Source organism: Taeniopygia guttata, chromosome 24, assembly GCF_048771995.1.
Source record: "Taeniopygia guttata chromosome 24, bTaeGut7.mat, whole genome shotgun sequence".
Lineage (NCBI taxonomy): Eukaryota > Metazoa > Chordata > Aves > Passeriformes > Estrildidae > Taeniopygia > Taeniopygia guttata.
Window position 1 is genome coordinate 6,041,719 of NC_133049.1, and position 27,790 is coordinate 6,069,508.

The 27,790-nt window shown below is 50.1% G+C and overlaps 1 protein-coding gene and 1 long non-coding RNA gene across 5 annotated transcripts; one reads left to right on the top strand and one right to left on the bottom strand.

Moving 5' to 3' along the window:
• Positions 1 to 1,043: 1,043 nt before the first annotated feature.
• On the bottom strand, positions 1,044 to 27,743 carry LOC100232104 (ALG9 alpha-1,2-mannosyltransferase). Of its 4 annotated transcripts, none has more exons than XM_072918115.1 (18): positions 27,114 to 27,667; positions 26,390 to 26,546; positions 25,960 to 26,163; positions 25,318 to 25,476; positions 21,514 to 21,652; positions 21,131 to 21,265; positions 20,820 to 20,890; positions 19,944 to 20,032; positions 19,436 to 19,571; positions 19,056 to 19,143; positions 18,837 to 18,942; positions 15,169 to 15,291; positions 13,499 to 13,653; positions 11,448 to 11,577; positions 10,703 to 10,850; positions 9,572 to 9,701; positions 7,001 to 7,131; positions 1,044 to 2,751 (listed from the first exon to the last, which is right to left on the bottom strand). In XM_072918115.1, the coding sequence occupies exons 1-18, from the start codon at positions 27,283 to 27,285 to the stop codon at positions 2,631 to 2,633; spliced, it is 2,394 nt and encodes a 797-aa protein (XP_072774216.1). In that variant the 5' UTR covers positions 27,286 to 27,667; the 3' UTR covers positions 1,044 to 2,630. The 4 variants fall into 4 exon arrangements, with proteins under 4 accessions (XP_072774216.1, XP_072774217.1, XP_030146633.3 ...); XM_072918116.1 differs by having other exon boundaries at positions 11,448 to 11,553; positions 27,114 to 27,664; XM_030290773.4 differs by lacking the exons at positions 25,318 to 25,476; positions 25,960 to 26,163; positions 26,390 to 26,546; positions 27,114 to 27,667 and adding an exon at positions 22,258 to 22,417.
• LOC121471073 (uncharacterized) lies at positions 7,935 to 14,980 on the top strand. The gene is made up of 3 exons (XR_005982465.2): positions 7,935 to 8,249; positions 9,398 to 9,540; positions 14,761 to 14,980. It is a non-coding gene; the product is annotated as an uncharacterized lncRNA (long non-coding RNA).
• Positions 27,744 to 27,790: the final 47 nt, after the last annotated feature.

The window sequence follows — 27,790 nt, forward strand, 5'->3', positions numbered from 1 at the left end:
CTGAGCTCCTGTGCCCAGAGCAGATTCCCGGGAAGCTGGGAAGGGAAGGAGCCTGGGAATTGCACTCCTTGTGTGACCCCCTGGATTCTCCCACCTGAGCACCAGGAGCCCCTGGGAGAGGCAGGGAAGGGCTGCACCCGCTGCAGAGGCTGCCAGGGATGTGGAAAAGCCACCTGTCCCCAAAATCAAGGTGAAAGCACAACTGTGCCAGGCCTGGACCACCAGGCAGGTCCCACCCCAGAGCTGGCAGTGCCAATCCACCTCCAAGCCCACATCCAGAGGCCCTGGGGCTGCTTCTTGCTGACTCCGAGTGCTGGAGCTTCCCCAGGGGAGGATGAAAAACAGGAAAGGTCAAACCAGCCCGGACTTTGTGCAAGGGAGAGAACAGGGCTGGGCTGGCAGCACCTGGACAGGCTGTTCTGGGGCTGGAGAATTTCAGGGAGAATTTCAGGAACCAACACATGGATCCCCACCCTGCTCCTCGCTCAGAGCCTTTCCAGCCAGCTCATTTCAACACAGAATTCCTCTCTGCTCCCTCCAGGCTGGACAAGGGTTACATCAACGCCACAAGGACTGTGAGACAACCACAGGAGCCCAGAGCAGCTGGGTGGGACACAGAGAAGCGTCACCCTTCCTGTGAAAAGGTGTTTGCAGCTTGTTTGATCTGGCATGTTTAACACTCACCACCCCAGCAGAATTCACGGGGTTGCAGCACAGTGAGGATGGAAAAAAGGAAAATAAAAAGGTGCTGTGGTTTGTTCTGCCTTGTTCTCCTGATTTTCACAAAGTGGGCAAGTCAGACCACCCATTTCTCTCATAAATTACTGCTCCCAAAAAGTGAGTAAGGATTGCCCCTAATCCTTCTCAATGACCCCCTTCTCAGCCCTGGGTTTCCAAGCACTGCCCCTGTTTACTCCCAGGAACAAACTCCTGCTGTATTCCCCTGGAAAACGTTGATAGCTCCTAATTATTGCCGAGTTATCAGCTCCCAACCACCACTCCAGAAGAGGAATCCGAGTGGAAAGAAAGGTGGAGCAGCCAGCGTGGTTTCCAAGGGGTGTTTACTGCACTGTGCTCACACCAAACACGAGCTGAGGGCTGGGACAGGACAGTCCCAGCAGATTGCAGCACCAGAGCTGCTGCAATCCCTGCTGCAATCCCTGCTGCAGCTGCAGCTGCAGGTCAGGGGTTAGCAAGGGCAGAGGCAACAAGCAGGGCACGAGTTCTGGTTTGGATTTAGCAGCAGAGAGCCGGGTGTGAACTTTAGAGGGGGCAGAGCTGGCAGGGGGGATGATGAACACAGACACAGAACCCTGGTGCAGCTCTGCCCACCCATGGACACCTCAGAGCTCCACAGCTGCCCTTGGGAAGGTGAGATTGGAATTTCCTCAAGGGTGGCACGACTTAGACACAGCCTAAATCTGGATTTAGAGCCCCAGCTTCCAATTGCTGCCCCAGGGAGGGGGTACAATGGCATTCTCCATGGTGTGACCATCCAGGCTCCAGGCAGGGCACTGGTTGTAGCACAAACATTAAAAAACCCTTAATGGGACTCAGAACCTGTTTCTGAGGTTGGTGCTATGATTCAGCACAGCCTTGCTGCTCATCCAGCTCCTCCTGCTCTGTCCCAGCAGGATCAGGTTGGATCACAGCCTTCCCACCCTCTGAGCTCTGCACCCACCACCTGAACCAACAGATGGATCCCCAGAGCTTTTCTGGATCCCAAACATCCCCCTCTGCTCCATCCCATCCCAGAATTCCAGGGATGTGAGTGAGAACAGCCCCCTCCATCCAGCTGGTGATGCTGCATGTTTAAAAATGGAAATTTAACAAGCGCAGCACTGCTCTGAGGCATGCTGGACCCACGTAACACATCCTGCCTATTCTGGGAAACAGAACTGCAAAAAAAAAAAAAGGATTAATCCTTCTCCTCCCTGGATGATTCCAGAATTTTTAAGATCCCGAAGTCTAGAATTCAAAGGATCATGAAAAAAATCATTATAAATAGCAAACAAACACTTGGCTTCACAGATAACACGAACACTGATCCCATTAAACACATAATTGTCCCAGTTTGGTTTTTTCTTCCCAAAAGCACAGGTTTATCCCTGGAAATGTCTCCTGGACCGAGCAGTTTTGGCTGCTCCTCTGTGGTGCACGATGTTTCATTCCTTGAGGTTCAGTGCATCCCAGTTCATTGTCAGTCAGGTGTTTTTCCTCCTTTTCCCTTTGGAAAAGGATAATTCCTAAGCTTTGTTACCTGAAAAAAAAAAATAATCCCTGGGTGAAAGACAGCAGCTGAGGACAGCGGAGGGGTGGGTGGGGGAGAGACAGAGAGAATTTGAGCTGGATTTTCCCAGATTTGCAGCCTGGAGCAGAACCTGGTGTTTTTATTTCCTTTTTTTTTTCTCTTCTCTGGTGTAAGAGGGACACAGGGAGCAGCGGGGATAACCCATCCATGGGCAGCTGCTGATGTCCCAATGGCTTCAGGCAGAGGAGCAGAAGCTGCCAGAGCTCCTGGGGGAATCCTCCTGCTCCATCCTTCACACAGGGAGCTGCACGTGGCTGGGGGGGCTGTCCAAGAGTGCCAGCAGATGTTTTGGGTGGGTTTTTTTGGCCCAGGGGTGTCCCTAGCCCCCCATTTTCCTCCTGGCTTGCCTCCTGCGGGATTTCAGGATGGTGTAGTTGGCGTAGTGTGTGTGCTGCTCCGACAGCAGCGGGATGTAGAACGCCCTCAGCAGCCTCGAGGACCTGGAAAAGCAGAGAGGAAAAGCAAATCGCCCTTCAGGAGCCTGGGAAACAGTTGGGAAGGAATGTAAATAATTTTTTATCTCTCTTGTTCACATTGTTTATAGATAAGTTCTTCCACTGAGCATCATTCACTGCACACCAATGGAGTGAGATGTTTTTACTCTGGGACCAATTGAATCAGTCTGGACAATGCTCTCTATAAAAGAGAGATGTATTTGGGATAAAATAATTTTATTTTATGGAATAAAATAATAATATAATAAATAATAAAATAAAATAATTTTATTTTATGGAATAAAATAAATTTACTCTCAAGCCTTCTGAATCTGAGTTCTTTCATCCATCCTGCCTCAACAGCGTCAGGGAGGTAATTATTGAGAATAATTGTGAATTATTGAAATGACTGAAGGAAATTAAATGGAACTGTAACTATTAAAAGAAATGAAATCCCAGATCCCAGCAACCAGGGGGCCTTGGGGGTCACACAGCCCTGTCCTTCGGGGCACTGTGAAGGTGAAGGGCTGCGTTTCCCTCCTGGATCTCCTCTTTTCCATCCCATCTTTCTGGCTGCCTTTTCCCCCACGCTTCTCTGAGAATCAAAAAGCAGCCTCGAGGGGCACTGGCATTTTGAAGTGTGGCTTTTGAGCCGATCTTCTGTGGAAATATTGAATTACAGAGGGCTGGGCAGCTCTAAAACCCACACTCCCAGTGCCCTGGCACTGCTGGGAGCTGGCATTTCACAGCCTTTCAAAAACTGGACCAGTGGAGCACGGAGGGCTTAATGATGTCTGGGTGAAATTAGCACCTTTGATTGGGTTGCTAATTGCTGGAGCTGTGCTGGCTGAGAGAATTCTGAATGAATGTATTCTTTCAGTAATGGTACACTCCGGGTTTCAATGTGAAGTGGACAAATAAAACGTCCTTCAGCACCAGCTGAGCTTTGTGAAGCTTCAAAAATCTGAGCAACGCATTGAAATCGGGGTTGAGGCAGAGTTTTGCTTCCTCAGCTTCTCTTTTTATGTCTTTAAGATCACCTGGATGGGAAAATATCAACCCTTGCCAGCCACAAGTGTCACCCCAGCGACAGAAAGCCTGGAAAAGCAGCAGCAGCAGCTCTCAGATTTGGATTATGAGTGCTCAGGGATGGCACACTCTTGCTGGTCACTTCAGCCCCCACCTCTGCTGCTCTGGACATCCAATTCAAGCATTTTTTTTCAGCAGAAAGGCAAATTGTGTTTCTGGACATCCAATTTTCAGCAGAAAGGTGAATTGTATTTCTGGACATCCAATTCTAGTGATTTTTTTTTCAGCAGAAAGACGAATTGTGTTTTGTTTGCTTGCACTGGAGATCTTTCAAAAACGCAGCTGAAAAACAAAGGCAGGAACTGCCACTGGAGCTGCATCTCCCCAGGGACTCCTGCACAGCCTGGCTGGGCTCAGCTGGCAGCTCCTGCACCCTCAGGGTCCCCTCCCAGCTCCAGAGAGGAACCTTCACCTCCTGTCACCTCTGTGTGTCAGCTCAGCCACCTCAGACAGCAGATGGCACACGGAAGGGGCTGGGTGACAGATGACAGGGAATATATTTAATGTTCTATTTGCATTTGCTGCTAAATTTGTCCCCCAGAGACGGAGTGTGTGGAGCCTGAATCAGCACTCAGCTCCTGGCAGCAGGATCAGGCCATGGCTGCTCCAAGCTGGCTGAGCAGGGGCTGCTTTTCCAGGGGTTTTGGGCTCTGAAGGAGGCACTGCTGCAGCACAGAGCAGATCCCAGTCACCCGAGCTGGAACCACAGCGATCCTTCAGCTAAACCTGAATTTCAGGAGAAGCAACTCAAAAACTGCTCCAGCAGTGCCAGAGGATGGAAGGAAACCCCAAGTGAAGATGTTCCAGTCCCCCCTTCCCAAATTCCCGGAGTGAGATGGAATGGCAGCACTTGGACACCTGCAGTGGTGAGAGATCCCTCCTAAAAGTGCATTTTGAAACCTGAGTTTGGTGAGGGCAGAGCTCAGAGAGAGGCAGGAGAGCAGGGAATGGAGGAGGAAGGTGAACTCTGCCACAGAGCCACTTGAGCAGGTCCCAGTGCCACAGGGACAGACCCCAGAGCCACCTGAGGAGGTCCCAGTGCCACCTGGGCGGGTCCCAGTCACAGGGGCAGGTCCCAGTGCCACCTGAGGAGGTCCCAGTGCCACTTGGGCAGGTCCCAGAGCCACCTGGTGACATCCCAGTGCCACAGGGATGGGTCCCAGAGCCACCTGAGCAGGTCCCAGTGCCACAGGGACAGACCCCAGTGCCACTTCAGGAGGTCCCAGTGCCACAGGGACAGACCCCAGAGCCACCTGAGCAGGTCCCAGTGCCACCTGGACAGGTCCCAGTGCCACAGAGATGGGTCCCAGTGCCACCTGAGCAGGTCCCAGTGCCATGTGGGCAGGTACCAGTCACAGGGGCAGGTCCCAGTGCCACCTGGGCAGGTCCCAGTGCCACCTGGGCAGGTCCCAGTGCCACAGGGATGGGTCCCAGTGCCACCTGGGCAGGTCCCAGTGCCACAGGGATGGGTCCCAGTGCCACCTGAGCAGGTCCCAGTGCCACCTGAGCAGGTCCTAGTGTCACCTGGGTGGGTCCCAGTACCTTCTAGCCACAGGAAGCTCATGATCAAAGCTCTCTGAAAACCATTTAGTGTTTGAACTTCCTCTGGAGGTTATATTCTCTACCAACACACACATTTCAGAAGTAATTCAGCTACTTTAAAAACAAAAGTATGGAAAACAACTGGAGGAAAACACCATTAAAGGGAACAAGACAGCCTCTTATCAAAGCAGGGTAATGCTATGCTCTAACAAGGTGACCCAATCATTAATTTTGCACTGCAAATTTATTTTTTTTTAATGGAAAACCCAAGTGTTTGGAGCAAGCAGACAGCTCAGCCCTAAAGAGCTGGAAAATATGTGCCCCTCAGAGGGGAGCTGTGATATATTTCCCCTTTTCTGTGCCAGATTCGGAGCGCTCAGCCAATATAGAATTAAATGGACCTTGGCAAAGCAGCTTCCTGAGGAGCATAATTAGCTGGTGGCTTGGAGTGCTCTCTAATTCAATTAGCAGCACCATTTATCAGAGCCAGCTGAGATTTACATTTGCACTTGCTGACGTCAATGGGAGACTCGCAGCGAGCCCCAAAAGCCTCCAGTGCAGCAGGACTGAACCGAGCTGCTGGGGTCACTGATTGCTTTTATTTCATTTATTTTCACACAAGAGCTGCACTTTGGGCTGAGCTGGGGAGGTGCTTGATGGGTTTGGGTTTGTTTTTTTTTTTTACCCCTTGCTCTGCAACCACTGAGCTGCAAACCTGAAACCTCAAAAGATAAAGCAAGCAAGATAAAGCAGCTGTAAGAACACACCAATGTGGCTGTGAAGCAGAAATGCACATTTAAGGGCAAATCCTCTGCACAAGGAGTGCCTTTGATGCCTCATTAAGAAAATTCATTGGCCACCTCCTCAGGAGGGCACTGAACTCTGGGTTTGTTTCGTGCAGAGTTTTTTCCAGGCTCTGTCCTGGGGTGACACCTTCATGAGCAGAGCTCTGAAGGGCTAAATCAGATCCTTGCACAGCTGAGGAGGGTTCCTGTATTTGCAGGGATGTAGGAACAACGTTCCCAGTTTGGCAACCCTGATCCCACTCCCTGACAGCCTGGAGGAGAGCAAATCCCAATCTCTACCTCACACTCCAGCAAGGTGTGCAGTGAGCAGCACAACCTCTGCAGAACAAACTCCAGCAGGGATCTCTTCCATGGATTTTCTGGTGCCTAATGAAGGTGTGGCCCTGCTGACTGCCTCCTCTCTCTGCCAGCTTTCATAAAATTCTTCAGAGCTCATGCCCTCTGTGATTTATACCTGTGTTGAATTTGGCTGGGACAAAACAGAGTGAGAAGTCTCCTGGGAGGAGGTGACATCCACCTCATTTCTTTGGAAAGCAACCCCAAAAAAACATTGCTTCATCGGGAAGCTTTATAAAGAAATTCTTTATTTCTTTATAAAAATACTCCTTCTCGCCACCCTCCTCATGGAGTTTCACCCTCTCCAGCAACTTAGGTCATAAATTTTGCAAGCAGGAGTTTGACAAAGGCTCCACTTTGCTGGGAATTGGATTTCAAGCTGGATTTGCTCACAGGTCTCTCCTCCCTGGCCACTTTTGCAAACAGAAATCCCAGCCAGCCAGCCAGGCCCCATCCTTCCCTCTCCAAAGTGCAAATCCTACCTGGAAGCATCAAGGAATGGCTTGTAGGCAATGGTCAGCCACTCTTCTTTGTTGGAGGAGTACCTTGGCTCCCTCGGGCTCTCCGTTGCTGTGTCCAGGTCCACCAGGTAGTGGCATTTGGAGATGTCAATCTGTGGGAAGACAGACAGTGCTGGCCTTCATTTCCTGGGGTTTGGTCCCAGCAGCCAAAGCAGGGCTGCATTCCCAGCAGCAGGTGAAATGCCTCGTGCAGGACACAGGTAACATAATTTGAAGGTTTTCAAGAAGAACCTTTGTGGGGGAATCCAGCAGGAGAGCACATTATGAAACCTCCTCCTTCCTGCTGGGACTCCTATGTCTTATCCTGCCTTACTCCCTCAAACTCTTCCTTGTGGGATTCCAGCTCACTCTCCCACAAAATTTTACTGCCAACTTCCTCGGCCACGCTTGAGATCCCTTTTCTGAAGCACCTTTGGGGTTTAATGTAACAATTTAGCCTGAAAACAATTTAATTAGGTGGATAGCAGATGGCTCTGTGGCATCACAACTGAGTGGCAAATGAAATTACACCACAGGAAACGCAGCTGAGGATGCTGAATCCACTTTTTGCTCTGTGGGAGAGGAACATTCCAGGCCCTGGGAGAGGCTCTGGCTCATTAGCAGAAGGACTCCCAAACCACTAACCAAGTTTTTCTGGAAGTGATGTAGAATCATTCAGAGAAAGACAAGTTGCTGCCTTAAGGACCTCACTTGTCTCATCCTAAATGCTGCCCTAAAAGGGCTGGGACTCCAAATTCCAGGTGCAAGCCATGTTTCCCTAATATCTTCATACTTAGTGAAGCCAAAGATGATATTCCTCCTGCTCTGAGGACCAACACAGCACCTCTGCATTGATTTTGGGATTTACACAAGACTTGGGTGATGCACAGACCTTGAAATGAAAGAGAGGAATGAGTCTTAGTGAGCAAAGCTGCGAGGGATTTCTAAATTACATCCTCTCCTCTTCTGTTCCTCTTTCCTTTTCCTCCTCCCACTCTTTCTTTATTTGATACCACAGCTCTGCCAAGTGGAGGAGAGCTAAATTGGATCCCATCCTGACTGACAGGAGTGGGAACAGCCCAGAGCTGGAGCTAAGGGCACATCTGCTGCTGCCATGGGGTCTGGAGGGTGTCAGAAGTGAAGAGAAAGTGCTTAAAAACCCCTTCCTCTGAAGGCAGCTGCTGTTAACAGCTTTCAGGCCTGATCTGCTGCTCCTGTTTGGATGTTCTTGGTAAGAAATAATATTCCTTATCTCTTTCTCAGCACTTTCAGAGACAAATGCACCTCCCCAGCCAGGTAAGTGCAAGGTAAGTGCAGCTCAATGTGCTCAAGGAAAGAGAGATTGCAAAACAAGACCAAATCACTCTTTCCCCAGAGTCTCATAGCAACAGGAACACTGAGGTTCCCTCTTCCATTTCCAAGCAGAGCAGTAATAGACACTTACACCTGAAACGGTGAGATCTACAGCCAATAACTGGTTTTATCCATGGCTCAGGTAATCCTCCTGCACCATTTGTTTTCTCCCTTTTAAATGACCAACAGCCTCGTGTAAATATTTAGATTTATCCCCTCTCACAGTCCTGTCTAGTCCTTGCTAAATTATTCTTCTACTTTTTAAAAAATCTGAATATGCTTCTACTCACTAAATCTGGGGAAAGATCTCGATCTCTTGGTGTAATTAGCAGGTCAAAAGTAAGAGTTTTAAGCCCCTGTTTAATTTCTGAAGAGCGAGGCCCTTGAGCTTGCATGAGAAATAACAAAGTTGTAGGGTGACATTAAGGAGCAAGCATGAAACAAAAGTGTGTTTTGCTCTATTAGTCACAGGCTGTAGCAGCCAGCTGTCTGTGCTAAAAATAAGCCTCAGTTCAAGATTTCATAAATTAAATGCACTGCAGCAGACAGCTCCTCTCAGGTGGGAACACGCCTCCTTCCCATTTCCAGTAACTGCATAATGAGTCTCAAAATAAAGAGTTTTAACCCAGAAGACTGCCAAGATTGAACCTGTTAGTAATTTTAAACATGCTAGCTAGCAATAATTCTAAGGCATTCCTATCTGTGCACTGGTTTTGTTTAGTTCAACCAGGAAATAAATCAGTAATACCAATATACATTATCTAAGCTGATTCCCACTAATGCAATGAAGTTCCAAATTAAGTTCCTCCTCCTCAGTTGAAAATGTGATGAATAGTTATATATTTAAAAGGAAATAAAAGAGGAAAATTTCAATTCCCGCTCAGTGACAAATATTTTCTGTGGGGGACTTCAAATTACTCATTCCTGTGATCACATTAACACACTACACTAAACCCAAACCTGCAATAATTAGGAGCTCTTACTTCTGCTGCTTCTTTTATTACCATTATGTCTTCAAACTGGCAGATGAAAGGCAAACAGAAGCCACTCACAAGAATGGGGAGATTTCCAAGTGCTGCAGAGGGACCAATTTTGCTTTGGAACTCCCAGGAAACAGAAATGGGGAGATCCACTCTGAGGCACTGCATGAATTGAAATTATCCGGCGAGGTAAGGGAAAGAAAGCAGAATAAATCCTCACATATCGAGAGGGCTCCTCCTTGTTCTGGTCGTTCATGTCCGTGGGGATGCTCCTTGTGGCCATGGGCCCCTTGGCAAAGGGTTTGGGCAGCTGGCCCCGGAATTCCGACAGGATGAACTGGAGCTGCCAGCTGCAGAGAGCAGGGAAAACACTCTGTGGGGAGAGCACCAAAACCAGACCAAGCACATCATTCCCAGACATTCCCAGGAACTTGTGGCCAGTGTGTGTTACCCTGGTTTTTAAAAGTGTTAAGTTTTGTGTTATAGTTCTTTTGAAAATGTTAGGGTTCTCTTAGAAGTTTTCTATGCCTCCTGATGTTTACATATTTCTGGAGTTCTCACACACTGTTCATGTCAATAATGATTGTTTTGCATTCTTCTTTGTGGGAGGAGAGAATTGATGGACTGTTGGTTTGACCAGTGTGGTTGGAGAGGTGGTAATTCCATCCTCCAATCCACTGCCACGTTTGGAACTCTATTGTGGCAAGCACATTTCTCTCCCTCTCAGGATTTTTCATAGAGGTGCACAGAGAGAAATGGAAGAGAAAACAATTTCTATTTCTGCTCCTTGTTTTTCCCATGTGGAATGTGTTTGGAGAATTGTTTCCCTGGGGTGATGCTTGGTTGGATTCTGGTGAGGATTGTTTGAGCCTGGTGGCCAATCCAACCCACCTGGGGCTGGGCTCTCAGAGAGGGTCACCAGTTGTGTTAGAGTGAGAGAAAGTAGTATGTAGTTTTAGTATCCTCCTTTTATATAGTATATTAATGTGTTTTAGCATAGTTATAATAAAGAAATCATTCAGCCTTCTGAATTGAGTCAGACATCCTCACTTCTGCCCATTGGGTTCACCTGCATTTACAATACTCTATTGCAAAATCAAAACCAGAATTAGCTCTTTTTCTCTTTTACACTTACCAAGCTTCTGTGTACTCATTTCATGTCCAATAGCAACCAAGTGTGCTGATGAAAAACCTTCAGCATCCTTTATTTGGACACTTTAACACTGCTTATGACACTGCTGGTGACACCAGAGATCCGAGCTCCTGAGGGCTCCCCGTTATTCTGCCCCTCATTATTGTGCCCCTCGTTATCCATCTCGCCTAATTGCACCTCTGGCACGGGGGCACTCACTTGTCTGGCAGGAGGAAGCTGCTGGGGAACCTGTGCCACTCCTTGCCCACACAGACGTGGACTGGCCTCCCCTCTGGCACCGTGTGGATGCTGGGGTCAGTGGCAATCCTGTGGAATTCCGGGTACAGGTCCAGGGGCCCGTGGTAGCCTGTGGGAGGCACAACAGCATCATTAAGGTTTGTAGGAAAGCCTACAAAAATTGGTTCGTGTATAAATGTTTAACTGGTAACTCACTGAATAAATGAACAATGCTAAGAAGTGGCTGGATTCAAAGCTTCCCCTCCTACCCTTGGTGTCCCTAACAATTTTATTCACATTTCCCTGTCCGGGCTGTCAATGGCCACCAAAACCCCCCAAAAATATTGATGAGGTGGGAAGGCTCTGATTCCAGGAATGTCCAACCCATCTCCATCAAGGACTCATGCACCTAATTCAAGTTTTACACAGGAAAATACTTTTCCAAGTGGGATTATCTATTTGAAAGCTGAAATACCTGCTTTAATACCAGTCAGGTTTTAGATCAGTGGAGTTTACTGGTGGAAGGTGAAGATATTTAAGCGATGCAATTCATTCATACAGATATATGAATAAATGTATAATTAATTCCTGGTGACCATCAGAACTTATTCCTTCTCCTGCAGCAACAACACCCAAACTTCTCGAGGTTCCTGATTTGTACAGCAGAATTTTTGCAGGCCCTGAGCCCAAGAGCCAGGAGAGCAGAGGGCAAAGCTGAAATACCAACCTTTGAATAAGGCAACAGAGCGTGACAGTGACAAAAGGCCAAAGAGGAAGACAGTCCCCAGGGCCAGCCAGTTGGAGGACACTGTGTAGTGCTCCAGGCGGTAGCGCTGGAAGATGAAGTGGTAACATTTCTCAGGGAAGAGATTAAAAAAAAAAGAGACAATATGAAGTTATTCCAACTCTGATCCGTTCAGCGAAATTCTCATTTTTCATAAAGCTCTTCCAACAGTGCATCCCCCACCAGATCTTTGAGTTTTTTAAACTCGGAGCCAAATACACAAAATACTTCTGTGTATCAAAATACACAGAGACTCAGAGGGTTTAGTCGTATTTAAGTGATAATTTGGGGTATTTCAGCATATTTAAGTGATAATTTGGGGTATTTCAGCTCTTTTCCATAGGAAGGTCTCTATGTAAATTGCTCTCCCGAGGGCTCCAGCCATTCAGCAAAATCCTAATTTTTCATAAAGTCCTTACAACAGTGCATCCCCCACCAGATCTTCGGGTTTTTTAAATTCAGAGCCACCAAAATACACAGAAACTCAGAGGGTTTAGTCATACTGAAGTGATAATTTGGGGTATTTCAGCTCTTTTCCTTAGGAAAGCCTCTGGACCTAAAGTGCTCTCTCAGGGGCTCCAGTTTGGTTGCTCCCAGGTGAACCAGGGGTCCCTTTCAGAGAGCTGCAGAAATTCCCTGCACAGACTCACCTGATTTTTCATGCTGGACTGAATTCCTGCCTAACACAAGCTCCATGACCCAGATTTCCAGAGTGACCTCTGGTTGTTTACCCTGCCTGCACAAACCACAGCTTTGAAGTGGGTAAAACACCACAGAGCACATTCTGCATCCAGCTTAAAACACAAGTCACTCTGAAACTGATAAAAAGAAAAAATTGATAAAAAGAATAATTGATAAAAAGAAAAAATGATAAAAGAAAAATTTGATAAAAGAAAAATTTGATAAAAGAAAAATTGATAAAAGAAAAAACTGATAAAAGTCGTTTAGGTTTGGGGTTTTTTTTCAATAAAAAAGCCTTTCTGGGAATAGCCAGGAGGAAATAGATCCAGTCCTCGGCTTGGTCCCTCCCTCCTGTGCTGCAGGAGTGGTTATTCACTCCCTACTCTCAGCTGGTTTCTGTTTCTCTTGTCCTGTTTGCATTTTTCTCATAACATCCACTTAGTTTGGAGGGGGACAGTGACATGCTTGTCCTGCTGGTGGGCAATCAGTTCCAGATTCTCAGCTGGATGCTCCAAAACTGGGCAAAACGTCATCAAACAGTGGCAAAATATGCAAAAAATGTACACAAAACTTTCCTAAAGCCATATTTACAATCAAAATAAATTAACATTGCTCTGTGATGTTCTGAGAGCACAGAGGAATTCTCAACCAGAGCCAGAAAATTGGTGACATTCCAAGCTGGAAGGCAAGGACTGGAACTCATCTGGGAGTGAATGGAAATCCAGGGAGAGAACAGCAACTGAGCAAAGCAAGGATGAGGGATGGAGGGTGAGCAGGAATTCCAGCAGTGCTGCACAGCAGGACAGAGCAGCAACAGCAGGATGAGGCCAAACAGCTGGAACAGGCTCCTGGCTGCATTCCTGAGCCTTTTTAACAGCAGGAGATGAATAATTCTGAGCTTTGGGAAGGTTTATATCAGCCTGTATTAGTGCTTTGCTCCGTGAAGTGTTTCAAGTGATGTTTACCAAACATCCAGTTTTTGGCTCTTCCAAATGTTCGATGAAATTCCCAACATTTAAATGAGATCCCTTTGCCTTTTTTTTCAACCCAGTGAGGGATTCCTTCTGAAACACATCAAAATGCATTTGCTACACAGCCACATTCCTGCCCCTAAAGCTGAGCAGCCAAGGAGGCACAATTCCATCAGCAGCTTCCTGAACCCTCAGGGAATCTCTTGGATTTTGGGTGGTGTTGGCACTACAGCATCACAACTCCAGGAATTGCCACTTGGGACTGGAGAACAACTCAAACTCATGATGAAATCATGGCTGGGAAATAGTCTCAGCTATTTATTAAAAACCACTAGAATTTACCTGAAGAGCAGAGAGAGCCACAGCAGCAGAGAGACAGATGAGGGGGTAGATGGGGAAGAGAAATCTCTCTTCTTTGTGGGGCTGGCTGAAGAAAATCAGGATCCAGATGTACATGGGAGCCAGGGTCAGCCAGTAGGGACGGCCCAGATTCTGAACTGGAAGAAACAAAACCTCAGCAAAGGAGTAATGCAAGAATTCTTTCTCTTGCACAATCCCCTCTCACACCCAAAGCCCACTCTGGAGCCCCAAACACGCCCTGCTCTGAGCACCCCTGTTGCTAAAACCCAGGTAACACACCCAAACAGCCAGCAGGGCATTTTCCTCAGAGGATGTTTTTGCAGATCCTTACAATACTGACAATTCCAACGGCCTTAGAAGAGCAAAAACAGAAAATAAGTGTTAGTGGATCCACCAAGACACAAAAGGCATCAGGAAGTGCCAGGTCTGAAGAGGCAGACAGGAGTGCTGGGTTCCCTGCAGGGCATTGTAGACACAAAGATCAGAAAGGGTCTCCTCAGGAGTTCCCCTTCCCCTCCCAAAGGGTTCTTTAGAGCCTGAAGTTTGCCCAACCTTCACTGCCTCGTTACAAAAATAACACCAGGAGAGGTCTCTCGGGCACCTTCTGCTTAACAGAGGAAAGAACCGATTCATAAACAACAACAATTACCCTGAATTTCGGTCACACGGAGGAGGGCTCTACACTGCCTGACAATTTTCAGTCCCTTTCCTACCCCCTTGCTACTCCCAACAGCAGAGTTAAGCAATTAAGCCAACGGCATTTCCCAGACAATAAGAACAAAGCACTTGGCAGAGTCGCTCCTGCTGTTAAGCACAAGAACACCAAGTGAACAGCAGGAAATCTTGCATTTACAGCAGCTCCTACTGAGCTTTTACTGCTTTCTGAGAGTTTGTCACTCACAGCCAAGGAACAGATACAAGCAAACACCCCTTAACATAGATTTTCGTCGAGGATTGTGTTACTGTTCGCTGGAGTCAGTTAAAAAAAGAGAGAGAGCAAAGCACTGACTGGACTGGTGAATCTGGAGGCTGCTGCTGAGCCCTGATGAATTTTCCTTGGGAAAACAGCAGAGAAGAATTTACACTTCCCCTCTGGAGTCACTTGCAAGTGTCATGTGTTCAAACTGATGTCATTTTATTCAAGAAAAAGCCCAGTGTGAAGTAGGGAATATTCTGGTTCCTCTTTTATTTTTGTTTGTTTGTGTTTTTTTAAATTTTAACTCTCAGTATATCCACATCCACAGGGACACTTCCCAGAGCATGGAGAGCCTGGCAGGGCTCAGTCCTGGCAGCTGAAATATCCACAGTGCCCAGAACAGTCCAGCTTCAATCCCAAAAGGTCTCTACCCATTTCCAGCTGCAGAGAAGGTGGGAACAACAGCAGCTACAGCTTTTCCCCCTTTAGGATTACTGACTGGGCCACTTCCAGTGCATTAAATGTCAGAATAAAGCTTAGGAACCACACACCTTGTCAGGCTTGCTTTTTTTAACACATTTTTCCTCTTGAGGTGGAGGCAAGGAACAATCCTGAATCCTAATGAGCTCCAGGAACTTTCCTGGTGCTCCAAAGGCTTTCAGTGCTCCCAGTTTCACTTCCAGGAAAGAAAAGCTGCTCTTTGGCAGGCAGACTCTGCCAGCTGCCCTGCACTCACCACGGAATTTCTGCAGCAGACACTCCATCAGACAGGTCAGAGGCAGCACGAGCAGGGCCAGCACAAAAACCACATTGAAATTCAGAAAGCCATTGATGAAATAGAAGTACCAGGGTTCTGTACCTAAAGGGTGAGAAAAAAGGAAAAAAAGGGTTTGAAACACAAGCACGAATGGATGGCACAGCAGCTTTGGTCCTTCTTTGCCTGGCACAACCCACCAGAGTATCTCACACCCACACCTGCCCAAGAAACTTCATTGTCTTCCTGCTCAGAAATTATTTTTCTCCTTATTTTTTCACTGGGGATGAAAAAATAGTCAGTATTACATTTGCTGCCTGGATCCCAGAGCACTCCAACAGCCAGCAGGACTCTGTGACACAGAGCTCACCCTTGCATTCAGGACAGCAAGAAAGCAGAGGTGGAAACTGGTAAAACTGGGAAATGTGACCCTCAAATTAATTCTTTCTTTCTAACTGCAGAGAAGTAACACAAAACCACACAATGTCGTGTAGTTCTGGAGTGAGGGTGTTCATTCTGGGCTGGCAGGAACAGAAAATGAACCAAAAACAATTAAGAAGGAAAGGAGTTTGTATTCTCACTTCACCCCAACAAAGACTGCCACAAAATGCTGGTTTTGGTCCCTCCTTATACTCAGCACTATTTAAATGTCCCAAATTCAGCCTGTTCTGACACAAACAGGAGCCAGGCAGCTCTGCCTCCACACTTGGGAACTGGCTGCAAGCTCTGGAGGATGTAAACTGAAAGAAACTCCAGTCCAACTGTCATTTATTTAGACTCTTAATTCAGGATGCTTAAAGCCCTTCACAATGAGGAATGCCAGTTCCTCTCCACACATTTCCCACTCTCTCAGTGTGATTAGCTCAATCAGCCAGTAAATGACACGCGGGGGCTTTAATCACTGCACTGTTGTGACATGTGTCACATGCCACAGCAATTTCCTGCAATCAGAGCCACTTACATTGGGTCCGTGTTGAAATTAATCAGACAACTGAATAGCAGCAAGGAAAACCACCCGAAAGCTCTGCAGCTCCTGCAGCTCAAAAAAAGGGAGAAGCTGCACTTGGAAGGGCACTAACATGGCACTGGGGTCACTGCTTGGCCAAGCAGCTTGGGTGTATAGAGGAAACCCTGAGTTATTAGCACTGAAAGCAAACAGCGATTATATAAATAAGTTTTCATCTTTGAAGGATGAATCCAGGGACCATCCTGTCAACTTTCTGGCTGTGATGGAAAGGAAAGGGAATTCACCCTGAATTCACCTCTCTGCTCTGGTTTCAGATTTGGCAGCCTGGGAGTCAGGAGTGAAGGGCACTTTGTGAAACACAACTCCTCCACAATCCAAATACAGCCCAGATAACGCTGCTAATAAACAGATCAGCTGCTCTGAAGCACAGCTTGCACAAAAAAAAAAAAGAAAAGAAAAAAAAAAAAGCAAGCCTGCTCGCTCACATTTTTTTGCAGTGTGACTGAATTGCCCAAAAAAAACCAAGCACTGGAGCCTCCCCTCCTTCTCCAATGAGGGATTTTCTTCTCTGTGAGAGGCTAAAAAAGAATAAAAATGGGGAAAAAAGAGAAGAGAACAGTGCACAGCAGGCAAAGAGCACCAGGCTGGCTCACTGGTGACGCAGCCATTCAGAGGCACTCAGGCTCAAAGCCTCCCAGGGCAAAAGGGTTTTTATTCCTGTTATTCTCATGGCTCAAGGTGAACTGAGACAGAACTGCAGCCTCAAAAAGGAACAAAATCCTGGCCCAGAACATCATCTTTGAAGCAGGGGGGGACACTGAGAACTCTCCGTGCTCAGGGTAATGGGAGGAGGCTTGCAGAGCAGGAGATGGAGAATCCTGCAAGGATCCACATCCCAGAGCTGGGCAGCTGTGGGATACAGAGACAGAGTGGCGAAAGCAGTGGGAAAGGAACACCCAGGCAGCTCCTGGCATGGGGGTTCCATGGGGAAAACCAGCTGGAAGCACTGTCAGACCCCCAAGGAGAAAATGCTTTGAACTCTGAGGTGTGGGAATGGCCCCGGGAGCAATTCCAGAACTCAGACTCAGGAGTGAATCAAACTTTGCCACGCTGCACCTTGAGCACAGGAATGGTGAGGGCAGCTCAGGCCAGAGCAGGGCAGCTGTAAAAGAGGCTCAAGACAAGGAGCCCCACCCTGGGCTGAAGCCTGAGTGCAGGAACTGCAGCTGGCAAGCAGTAACTAAGCTGCAATAATTTGGTCATGAGTCACAGCCCTCATTCTGAGTCAGTGCTGCTCCAGTGAACAGTCTGCTCGCTGCATTCCCTCTATTTTCACTCTGTTCAAGAAGCAGGGCTCCACAGAGAAAGGTGTCACATCAACAGCTCCAGCACGTTCCACCCAAGCTGAATAAAGCCTCCCAAAGTGGGACAAAACTTTGGTCACAAACTATGACTTCTTAGAATATAAAGTACACAAAAACACCCCAAAGCCTCAGAACCAGGGATATACTCTTGGCAGCTATTTTCCCTTGGCTGTAGAAACCTCATCACTCCAGGGAAATATTAATTGCACAGACAATATTTATGTAGAGGGAGCATATTGCTAAAGACAGAAGGAAAAAAAAATTAATTGAACCTTGTCTCAAAAATACTTCAGTGCTTACACTGGAGATGATCTGGGCTGGGGACTCTGCCCCCATCATGTGAACGTTGGGAAATCCCAGTTTCCAAAGCCAAGAGGGATTGGCCAGCCTTTCATCTCCCCTGGCAATGTTATTTCTCCCCAGTGTTTTGAAGCTCTCTAAACACACAGCGTTGTCCTGGCCACACTGCATTAAAGAGCAATTCCAGGCAGGCTCTTTTACTAGCCCGAGGATGTTGTATGAATGTCACTGTGAATAAAACTCTTCAGGACAGATTGGTCCCTGGAGGCTTCTGGAAACAACTCATGCACCAGTGTGGAAAAGGTCAGGCACAAGGCCCTGCCAAAACCTATCAGAGACAGAGCCTGGAGTTTACTTAGACAAAACTCCCAGCCCCACACTTCAGAGCCTTCCTGCAGAGGCCAAGAGCTGTGGCAGAGCAGCTGCTGTCCTGCTGTGGCACGGCACAAGTGACAAATCACCACTCAGCACCACCCAAAACAGCCCCAAAACACCCAAGCAGCAATGCCAGCTGCCAGAGGAAGCCTTGCTGCTGCTCACCACTGCTGAGCCCTCCTGGAACTGTCCTCTGGCCTCAGACAGAGCACAGAGGTGGTGCAGGCATCCTCTGCTCTCTGCCAGCCCTCCTGAAGCCCTGCTAGAAATTCATTTCCAGCACAGAACGAAGTGTGGATTTTGCACCGTTCCTCACTTTCCCAAAGCTCGGTGAGGAGCAGCAGCCAGGAACAAGATTCAAGCTGACAAACACACACAGTGACTTGTGCACAGACAGCGAGACACCTCCTGGCAGTTTCACAGGCGTGGAAAGGGAACAAAAGCAGCCCAACTCCCAGCGTGGAGGAGCCCGGAGCTCACTGCCAGCTCGACAGAGACATCCCGTGTCCAGAAGCAGCAGCTGCAGCCCCTGGAGCTGGCAGGCTGCTTTTGCTTTAGGCACGGCAGGAAAAGCACTGCCAGTCAGGGGCCAGAGTAGCCAGAAAAGCTCGGGCTGCCTCCCTGGCTGGTTATCCCCAACTCACCATAGAGATCAGGGCCGTGGGGAGTGAAGACATTGTACAAAACAATGTTGAGAGGTGCCACCACCAGCTTCCCGTAGTAATAGCTGTCCACCACCACCAAGGGCACCTGGAAGAAAGCAGATTTTAGTTAAAGTGCCAGCAGCTCCAGCTGATCTTCCTAAAGGAACTCATGCCTTCTATTGCCATCCATTCTCTCTTTGTGTTGTTGCAGGCACTCACCAAAAACAGGATCAAGGACACCACACACCAGTTCAGGAAACTTTTCCACCTCTTCTTCAGGATCAACAAGTCAAAGGCAATAGGAAGGCTGAAAGAGAGACCAGCTGTCAGCTGGAGGCCCTGAGAGCCCCACTGCAGGCTCTGCTGCCCCTTCAAAGCAAGAGACAGAACCACTACTTCACTGGCCTCTGCTTCTATTCCAGATCCATCAATCAGCTCAGGTTTTACTGCTATTAATGCCAGGAAATCTGCCCAGCCTAAGTTGTTCAAAAGCCAGAAGCCTGTAGCAATGATCCTGGGCTAAGCTGGCAGCTCAGTGCCCGCTGGCTCTGCCCAGCCAGGTGAAAAGCAGCTGCCAAAGGGCAGGAACTGCTCCTTACCCCAGAGCTGCGCTGAAGGGCCACCCCAGCAGGGCTCCAGCAGCCACCCCCAGCACTGCCACCGAGGTCCTGTCCATGTACCAGCCCGTCATGGCCACCACCGTGGTGTACATGCAGAAACTGCTGGGCAGGAAAGCTGCAACACAAGGGGATGAAAGGTCAGCACAGCTTCCCCACACCTCACCCAACACCTGCAGCGAGTGCTTTACACAAGTCTTACAGTGGCTGGGAAAACAGGTACAGCCAGCACACAAAGGCAACGTGCCAAAGCCTCAGCCTCCTTCCCTAGAACAAAAAAAAGCCAAGGAAAAGCAGGCCAAGAGCCTGTTTAAAAGGCACAGCATTATTAAAAACAGGAGGCAGCAACAGAAACAGGCCTGGAAATTGTAACACAGACAACAAAATTTGAATCAACGCTTATTCTGTCATGAGAATACAACAAAGAGCACCCTGGAGATGGGATTTTCTTCTCTCTGTGTTTGTTAGTGCCAGTGCCAAGCCAACTCACCTGCAGAAGCACAGAACATCCCCGTGCTGAGCACCAGGAAGGCCAACATCAGCCTGCTCACGTGCAGCCCAAACTTCTTGCACACAGCCCTGGGGAAGCAGCAGAGAAACAGGTACCACAAAATAGCCTCAGGGACAAGAATCAGCAGCACCAAGGCATGCACAGCCACAAACAACTCATGGAGCAGCTCTGAGCTGGGGGATTCCCAACACTCAGCTGCTGCCTCTGCCTGGGATTTCAGACCCTGAGTTAACACCAGTGCAAAACTCTGGATGGGGCCTGGCTTCTCCCAGCTGTGCTTGTGCAAATCTCAGTGGCTGCACTGCTGCCCACATCCACCCCTCTGTGATCCTCACCCCTCACAAAACCCCATCATGCAGAAAAGCCAGAGTACTGACAAACAAAAAACTCATGCAGGGTGGTGGCTGGAAAATCAGGAATCAAGAGGCAGCAGGTAAAAATAAAAATCCCATTTAGACAAGATAATTGCATGTTAGGGCTACTGATTTTTGTGGCTGTAAACAGCACTGGCAGAGAGATTACAGACAGCAGCAATCAGTGTGTTCCATCACAGTCACTGAGATAAGCAAACACAGCACCAGACTCTCCTCAGCCTGCAACACTCCCACCCTGTTTGCTGCCAGCAGTGAGAAAACGAGTGGAGTCAACAAAAAGCTGGAGTAGAGGTGTGGGTGGGAGATCTGGGAGTGCAATTTTGTCCTAATTGTGGCGTTTTGACCAACATCTCGGTGAGTTATCACAAGAAGTGTATTTTCTCATCTACACACGAGCCTCAGAGCCTGTTTCCAGTGGCAGGAACTGTCCATGGCACTCACACTGCTCCCACACATCCCCTGCAGATGCTCTGACACTCACTTGTAGAAGTAGAGTTCACAAATGCAGCTCAGGAAGGCCAGGAAGCATCGCAGGAAATAGAAGATGAGAACCTGTTAGACACAGACAGAATCTGAATGAGGCACAGGACACAAAAATGGGCTTGTAAAGCATCAGGGGGAACCCACAAACTCTTGGAAATCCTTACAGGGAGGTCAAAGTTTTTCAACAAACAAACAAAAAAGTGTTTTATAAACATGAACTCAATTTCAACACCAAACAGGACAGCTGTTTCCCACACACTAAATGTACATTTCTTCCTCTCAAAAGCAGCTTCCACACACAAAATTTACCTTGTTGGTTTGCAGAACCCTGGCATGGAACCAGGCTGGCAAGGCATGGAGCCACAGGTAAGCATAGGAGCGGATGGCATAGGCTGGAGAGTACTCCCATGTCTGAAACCCCTTCCCATAAATGAGGTAGTGTGTCTACAACAGAGAGCAAATAAATAAATTAACCTGCAGCACACAAAGCAGAGAGTTTTCCACTCCCCACCTCTGAATCCCAGAGCAAAATATTTCTCATTGAAACAGAGGGATCACCACAAGGTTCTAAATAAATCTGCCTTTGCACAAGCCAAGTGGAAACTGAAACAGAGAGCACAAGGTCCTAAATAAACGGGTATTTGCAGAGGCCAGGTACAAACTGGCAATGCCAAGGGCAGGAAGGGACTCACCGGCTCCCAGTAGTTAAAGGTCTCATCACAATCCGAGATGTTGCTCAGCAGAGCTGCACAGAACCTGGCCGAGATGAGACACTTGAAAGCTGTGGATCCTTCAGGGGCCCAGACGTGCCCGGCTTTGCTCCCGGATGATCTAACCCAAAAGGGGTGAGGGGTGAGGGGGAGAAAAATTAAAAATTACAAATATGCAGCAGGGAGACTCGGCAAGGAGATCAAAGCTCACAAGGTGACAGTGAGCAAAGGGCAGGGGAAATGCCGGTCCCCTCACGGGGAAGCACCATCAGCCCCACGGGGGATGTTCCGGCACCGGCCCCACAGCGCGGGGGAACCCCGGCACCGGGAGCCCCGGTGGCCCCGGTGGCCCTGGCAGCCCCGGTGGCTTCAGCAGCCTCAGCATCCCCGGCAGCCCTGGTGGCCTCAGCATCCCCGGTAGCCCCGGTAGCCCCAGCAGCCGCAGCATCCCCGGTAGCCCTGGCAGCCTCAGCATCCCCGGTGGCCCCGGTAGCCTCAGCATCCCTGGTGGCCTCAGCATCCCCGGTAGCCTCAGCAGCCCTGATGGCCTCAGCATCCCCGGTAGCTCCGGTAGCCCCAGCAGCCGCAGCATCCCCGGTAGCCCCGGCAGCCTCAGCAGCCCTAGTGGCCTCAGCATCCCCGGTAGCCCCGGTAGCCCCAGCAGCCGCAGCATCCCCGGTAGCCCCGGCAGCCCCGGCAGCCCCGCTCCGTCCCCGCGGCACGCACTCGTTCCGCGGCTCCTCGCTGCCCGCGGGCTCGGTTCGCCGCCCCGCTCCGTCCCCGCCGCCCGCCCGCGGCCGCTGCCGGGCCGCCTTGGCCGCCATGCCGGGTACGGGCAGGCAGCGCCCGCCGCCCGCCGCGGCCCGGCCCGAGCAGCTGCGGCAGCGCGCGCGAAGCCGCCGCCGCCATCACGGGTGTGGGCAGCGCGCTCCCTGCGGCGGCGGCGGGAGCGACAGAGGGACCGGGAGCGACAGAGGGACCGAGAGAGGGACCGGGAACGACAGAGGGACCGACAGAGGGACCGGGAGCGACACAGGGACCGGGAGCGAGAGAGGGACCGGGAGCAAGAGAGGGAACGGGACAGGAAACAGGGAGCGAGAGAGGGACCGGGAGCGAGAGAGGGACCGAGAGAGGGACCGGGAGCGACAGAGGGACCGGGAACGACAGAGGGACCGGGAGAGACAGACAGACCGAGAGAGGGACCGGGACAGGAAACAGGGACCAACAGAGGGACCGGGAGCGACAGAGGGACCGGGAACGAGAGAGGGACCGGGAACGAGAGAGGGACCGGGACGGGGACAGGGACCGACAGAAGGACCGGGACCCAGAGAGGGACCGGGAGCGACAGAGGGACCGAGAGAGGGACCGGGACCGAGAGAGGGACCGGGACAGGGAACAGGGACCGACAGAGGGACCAGGAACGAGAGACAGACAGGGACAGGGACCGGGACCGACAGAGGGACAGGGACAGCGATAGGAACTGCGACAGGGAGAGCGCTACCCCGCACACCCGGGGCCACCACTCGTCTGTGTCCATCACTCACCCACCCGAGTCCATCACCCACCCACCCGGCTCCATCACCCACCCGAGTCCATCACCCTCCCGGGTCCATCATTCACCCACCCGAGTCCATCACCCACCCGGGTCCATCACCCACCCGGGTCCATCAGCCCCGGTCCCTGCCCCGCACACGCGGCTCCATCACTCACCCAGCCCCTCTCCCAGGTCCGAGCCAGGGTCCATCCCCGCCCTGCCCCTGCCTGCCCGGCGTTGGGCAGGGAAGTGAGGGAATGGGGAACGCACCGACTGAAAATGTTGTTTATTTGGTACCCGCTGTGATCAGGAGATGGGGACAGCACAGCACAGAGCGTGTCCAGGGAAGGGAATGGAGCTGGGAAGGAGCTGGAGCCCCAGGACAGCTGAGGGAGCTGGAAAGGGGCTCAGCCTGGAGGAAAAGGGGGTCAAGGGGGGACCTTGTGGCTCTTCACAGCCAGAGCCGGGCTCTGCTCCCAGGAACAGGGACAGGAGGAGAGGGAGCAGCCTCAGGCTGGGCCTGAGGTAAAGCCTCATCAGTAAAGAGATGAATCCACTCTCACAGGACCCTAGGAAAGAGAGACTCCACTTTATAAAACCAGATTTCATGGCACACACAGGGAACAGGATTAACAGGAACTCCCCCATTGAAATATGTGCTCAAAGTCCACCCTGTCCTTGTGACAGGCACTGCAACAACACAATCTTAGGTCCGACACATGCAGGTGACATTTTCCAGGTCAGAAAGGGGCACAGGAGCTGCTGGAGCCCCTGCAAACCACAGCAGATGTTCTACCTCAGGGTCACACCGAGGTGCTGCTGGATTTCCTCCCGAAAGCGCAGCTGCATCTCTGCAGCCTCCCGGCAGCCCAAGGCTCTGTCACAGGCCTGGAAAGTCACCCTGTAGCACAGGCTCCTCCGTCCTGTCCCTGGCTGCTGGAAATTGTCCCTTAGCTGGATGGAAACGACCATTTCACCTGACACCCTCCTGGCAAGGGTGTGAAAAGCCACTTCATCAAATTCCTCCCCGTCAGGAAGCCAGAAGCTGACATCATGCTCGTAGGAAGGTGGATAGAGGGAGAAACTCTTGAAAAGCCTCAATTCTCCCTCAGGAAACTGCCTGAGGAAGCGCCTGTCCGACGTCCAGAGCATCCTCCAGTCGGATATTCCACACAGCAGCATGGCCAGGAGGTCCAGGTTCAGCGAGGCTGAGACAACAACCAGCTCCTGGCTTTTTAATCCCTCAGGAGCTGTCCTGATAACCCCCACGCAGGAGCCTGAGGGCTCTGGGTCTGTCCCCGCACAGAGGAAATGCTGAATTTCACCAAGCTGCCATTCAAAAGCAGCAAAGTCATTTAGCTCAGCTCCAAAACTTGTGGCTTCCTGCAGGCTGATGCTGGGTTTGACGCCAGAAGCGCCCTGGTGAAGGGAATTCATGGTGGTTTTAATGTTATCCACCAACATCTGGATACAGCTGTGCTCCGTGCCCCTGCTAACTGCAAGCACAACCAGCATCTCATGGAAGACAGGCATGGAGTGGGGAGTGATCCGACATTTCCTAAAAACTGGCCCGGAAAGAACCTGAAGAGTCCCTGGGGAAAAAGTTCTTTTTTGAATTATTGCCCGAGCATGAGGCAGGAGGGAAGGCCTAAGGTAAAACTGCTCTGGCATTGAGCATCCTTCCTGTACATTCTCATCTGTGTCCTGGCCAAAATGGGAACACAAAAGTGCATCTGCCAGTCCCTGAGACATTTCCTCAGTGCTTGGAGCCTCCCCTGGGCTCAGAGCGACCCAGAAGACGTTGGAGTGGCAAACAGCCCCGGGGTGCCCTCGGTGGAGCAGAGGAAGGCAGGAGCTGATGTTCTGCAGGGGAAAAGCTTGGCTGAGCCCTGCACTGAGCTTCTCCTTTATTGTCCTTACTGGATGACTTGAATTAACTTCGAGGAAACCCCTGTGACAAATAAAAGTGCAAATTACAGACACCATCTGTGATTGCCTCCCTGTGGCCATAATTTTACCCAAAACATTCTTAAGCCAGCAGCTACCTGACCAAGCCAAGTCTTTCACCAAAGGTGTTGCACATTTTCAGGGCACTGGTGTTTGTCTGCAGGTTAAATCAAGAATTAACTATGATTTGCTGGTAAAAAAGGATTTTCCATCACTATATCCATTTATCTGACCCCACTGCTGGGCATTCCCACTGAGAGCAGGAGAGCTGCTACAGCCAAAGAGAAACTAATTGTAAAACTCACCTATTAATTTTATCCACGAGGACTTGTGGCACTTGAAAAGAAACTTTTTGGCTTCCCAGTTGAGTCTGGCAGCTCACGGGTGTGAAACACAGGGGTGCTGTGCTCCGTGTGAAAATGTGGTTCAAAGCACCCTCCACACAGAAGGATTTATCCTGACTCCTGAAAATGCACAAAACCAGAGCAAAGTCACTGCTAATTTCTGATATTTAATGTGCCTCAATTAGGGCAGAAGTCTCTGGCAGCATCAACCCCCAGTCCCCCTGCCTTTAGGCTGAGATTGATATTTATTCTGAAACGGATGCTTTTGACCTTTAAAATCCTCAGATGGTCTTATTTTTAGAGGGTGCTTTGGCAGGAAACTTGCATTTTAATCTTGGTGATTCTGCCTTGGAGATGAACAAGAACTGCAGCTATTTTAAGGAAAATTTCAAGGAAAATTCAAAGGAAAATTCAAAGGAAGATACAAAGGAAAATTCAAAGGAAAATTCAAAGGAAAATTAAAAGGAAAATTAAAAGGAAAATTCAAAGGAAAATTAAAAGGAGTTTCTCTCCAGCCAACAAGATACTAAAAGGATATTCTAGTGCTGGGACATTTTAAGAGCACAAACATCAGAATTTCAGTTTTGCCACGGGATGGTTTACCTGTACCCTGTGCATTTGTACCCATCGATGGTCCCTGCTTCAAAAGGATGAACGTGGCTTAGGATAAATCCAGCTGCTGCCGCCACAGCCACGATTTGCCAGCTGTTGTGCCACTCCCTCCTGGGCTGGTCCGCAGGAGTCCCTCCCTGCCCATTGCAAAGCGCCACGTGGATTTCTCCCTCCTGTGCCAACACTTCTGCACAGCTGGAAGGGAAGTGAGGCAAGCAGGAAATCCTGTCAGCACAGCAAAAAAACAAAAACAAAAACAAAAAAACCAAAAACAAAACAAAAAAAAAAACAAAAAACAAAAACAAAAATCCAAAAACAACAACAAAAAAAAACCAAAACAAAAAACAAAAACACCTGGAACGCAGCTGAAAAAATGTGCCACGGCAGGTAATGAACACGGAATTATTTCGGGTTTACTCACCTATGGAAAAAGCCGGCAAGGAGCTGCCTGTTCTTCACCACCCCAGCCTTCCTCCCACAGTGAGGGAAGTTGAAATAAATACGATCAAATTCCCGTTTTCCCGGTAGAAAGTGCTCCTTCAGCTTGGTGCAGTCCACGGAAAACACAACCTCGGCTCCTGCAACGGCAAAACAAGGCTCTGATGGCTATCGGGGAGGAAAAATTTAAAGAAAGGCGAGGATGCAAATCCTGCAGGGCGTTTTTAATTCATCAGCAGCTGTCCTGATAACCCCCACAGGAGCCTGAAGGTTTTGGGTCTATCCCCACACAGAGGGGAAAATTTTAAATAGGTGAGAGCTGCCTCGAGCATTGGCAACGCCGGGAAGCCCTGTGGGGTTCCCTTTACTTTCAAGGCAGCAGAAAACTCCGGGAAACACCTGAAAAGGGTATTTTTAGTGCTGTTTCAAACTGATCAGATTTGAAGGCGATTCATTCTGCCAGCGGGGTCGTTCCAGTCCCTCCCTTGGGACTCCTGGGGGTGTCTCCCAAGGGATGTGGCAGCGGGGCAGGGATGCCAGGAGGGTGACAGGAGGGTGACAGGAGGGTGACAGGAGGGTGACAGGAGGGTGACAGCGATGCGGGAGGGTGACAGCGATGCCGGGAGGGTGACAGCGATGCCGGCAGGGTGACAGCAGAGCTCTCAGCAGCAGCTCCATCCCCATCCCCGCTCCCGGTGCGCACCCACCGTTATCCCGCAGCCGGCGGATGCTCCGCGCCGCTCCGCCGCGCTCGGCCGCCTCCTCCTCGCTCTCGTAGCAAGTGGCCACCAGCTGCGTGCCCTGTGCCCCGCAGAGAGCCGCGGAGAAGGAGAAGTTGCCCTCTCCGAGCAGCAGGACGCGGCGGAGCGGCGGCCCCATGGTCCCAACCGGGAGCGGTGCCCGCAGCCACCGGCGCTCGCAGCCACCGGCGCTCGTTCATGACGTGCGGCCGCTCGGTGGCCACTCCCGGTGGCGTTGTGGCCCCGTGGGCATCCCCGGGGACTCCTCGGCAGCCGCTGGGCCGCCCCCGGGTGCGGAGAGGCGGCGGTGTCCCCCAAAGGATGCGCGGCGGTGTCCCCGCAAAAAGGATGCGCTGCGGTCCCCCCGGCAATGGGGATTCCAGGAGCTCTCCCGGCCGCCCGCAACAGGAAATGGGTGTTGCGTTCAGGAAAAAAAAAAAAAAGCTGTTTAAAGAGCCGAGGAATTGTAGACTCGCTGAATGGTTCGGGTTTGAAGGCGCTTTAAAGCTGATTTTGTGCTGGGACATTTTTCGCTACCCCAGGTCAGCTTGCTCCAAGCCCCATCCTCGAACGCTTCCAGCCACTTCTCAGCTTCTCTAGGCAACCTGTGCCCGAGCCTCGCCACCCTCACAGGGTGAAATTTC

Coding starts and splice junctions, on each gene's coding strand:
- LOC100232104 (XM_072918115.1), bottom strand. CDS start 27,285: ATGGGGCCGCCGCTCCGCCGCGTCCTGCTGCTCGGAGAGGGCAACTTC. Junction 25,477..25,959: donor TACAAATGCACAGGGTACAG/GTAAACCATCCC, acceptor GTGCATTTTCAG/GAGTCAGGATAAATCCTTCT. Junction 19,572..19,943: donor GATGTTCTGTGCTTCTGCAG/GTGAGTTGGCTT, acceptor CTTGTGTTGCAG/CTTTCCTGCCCAGCAGTTTC.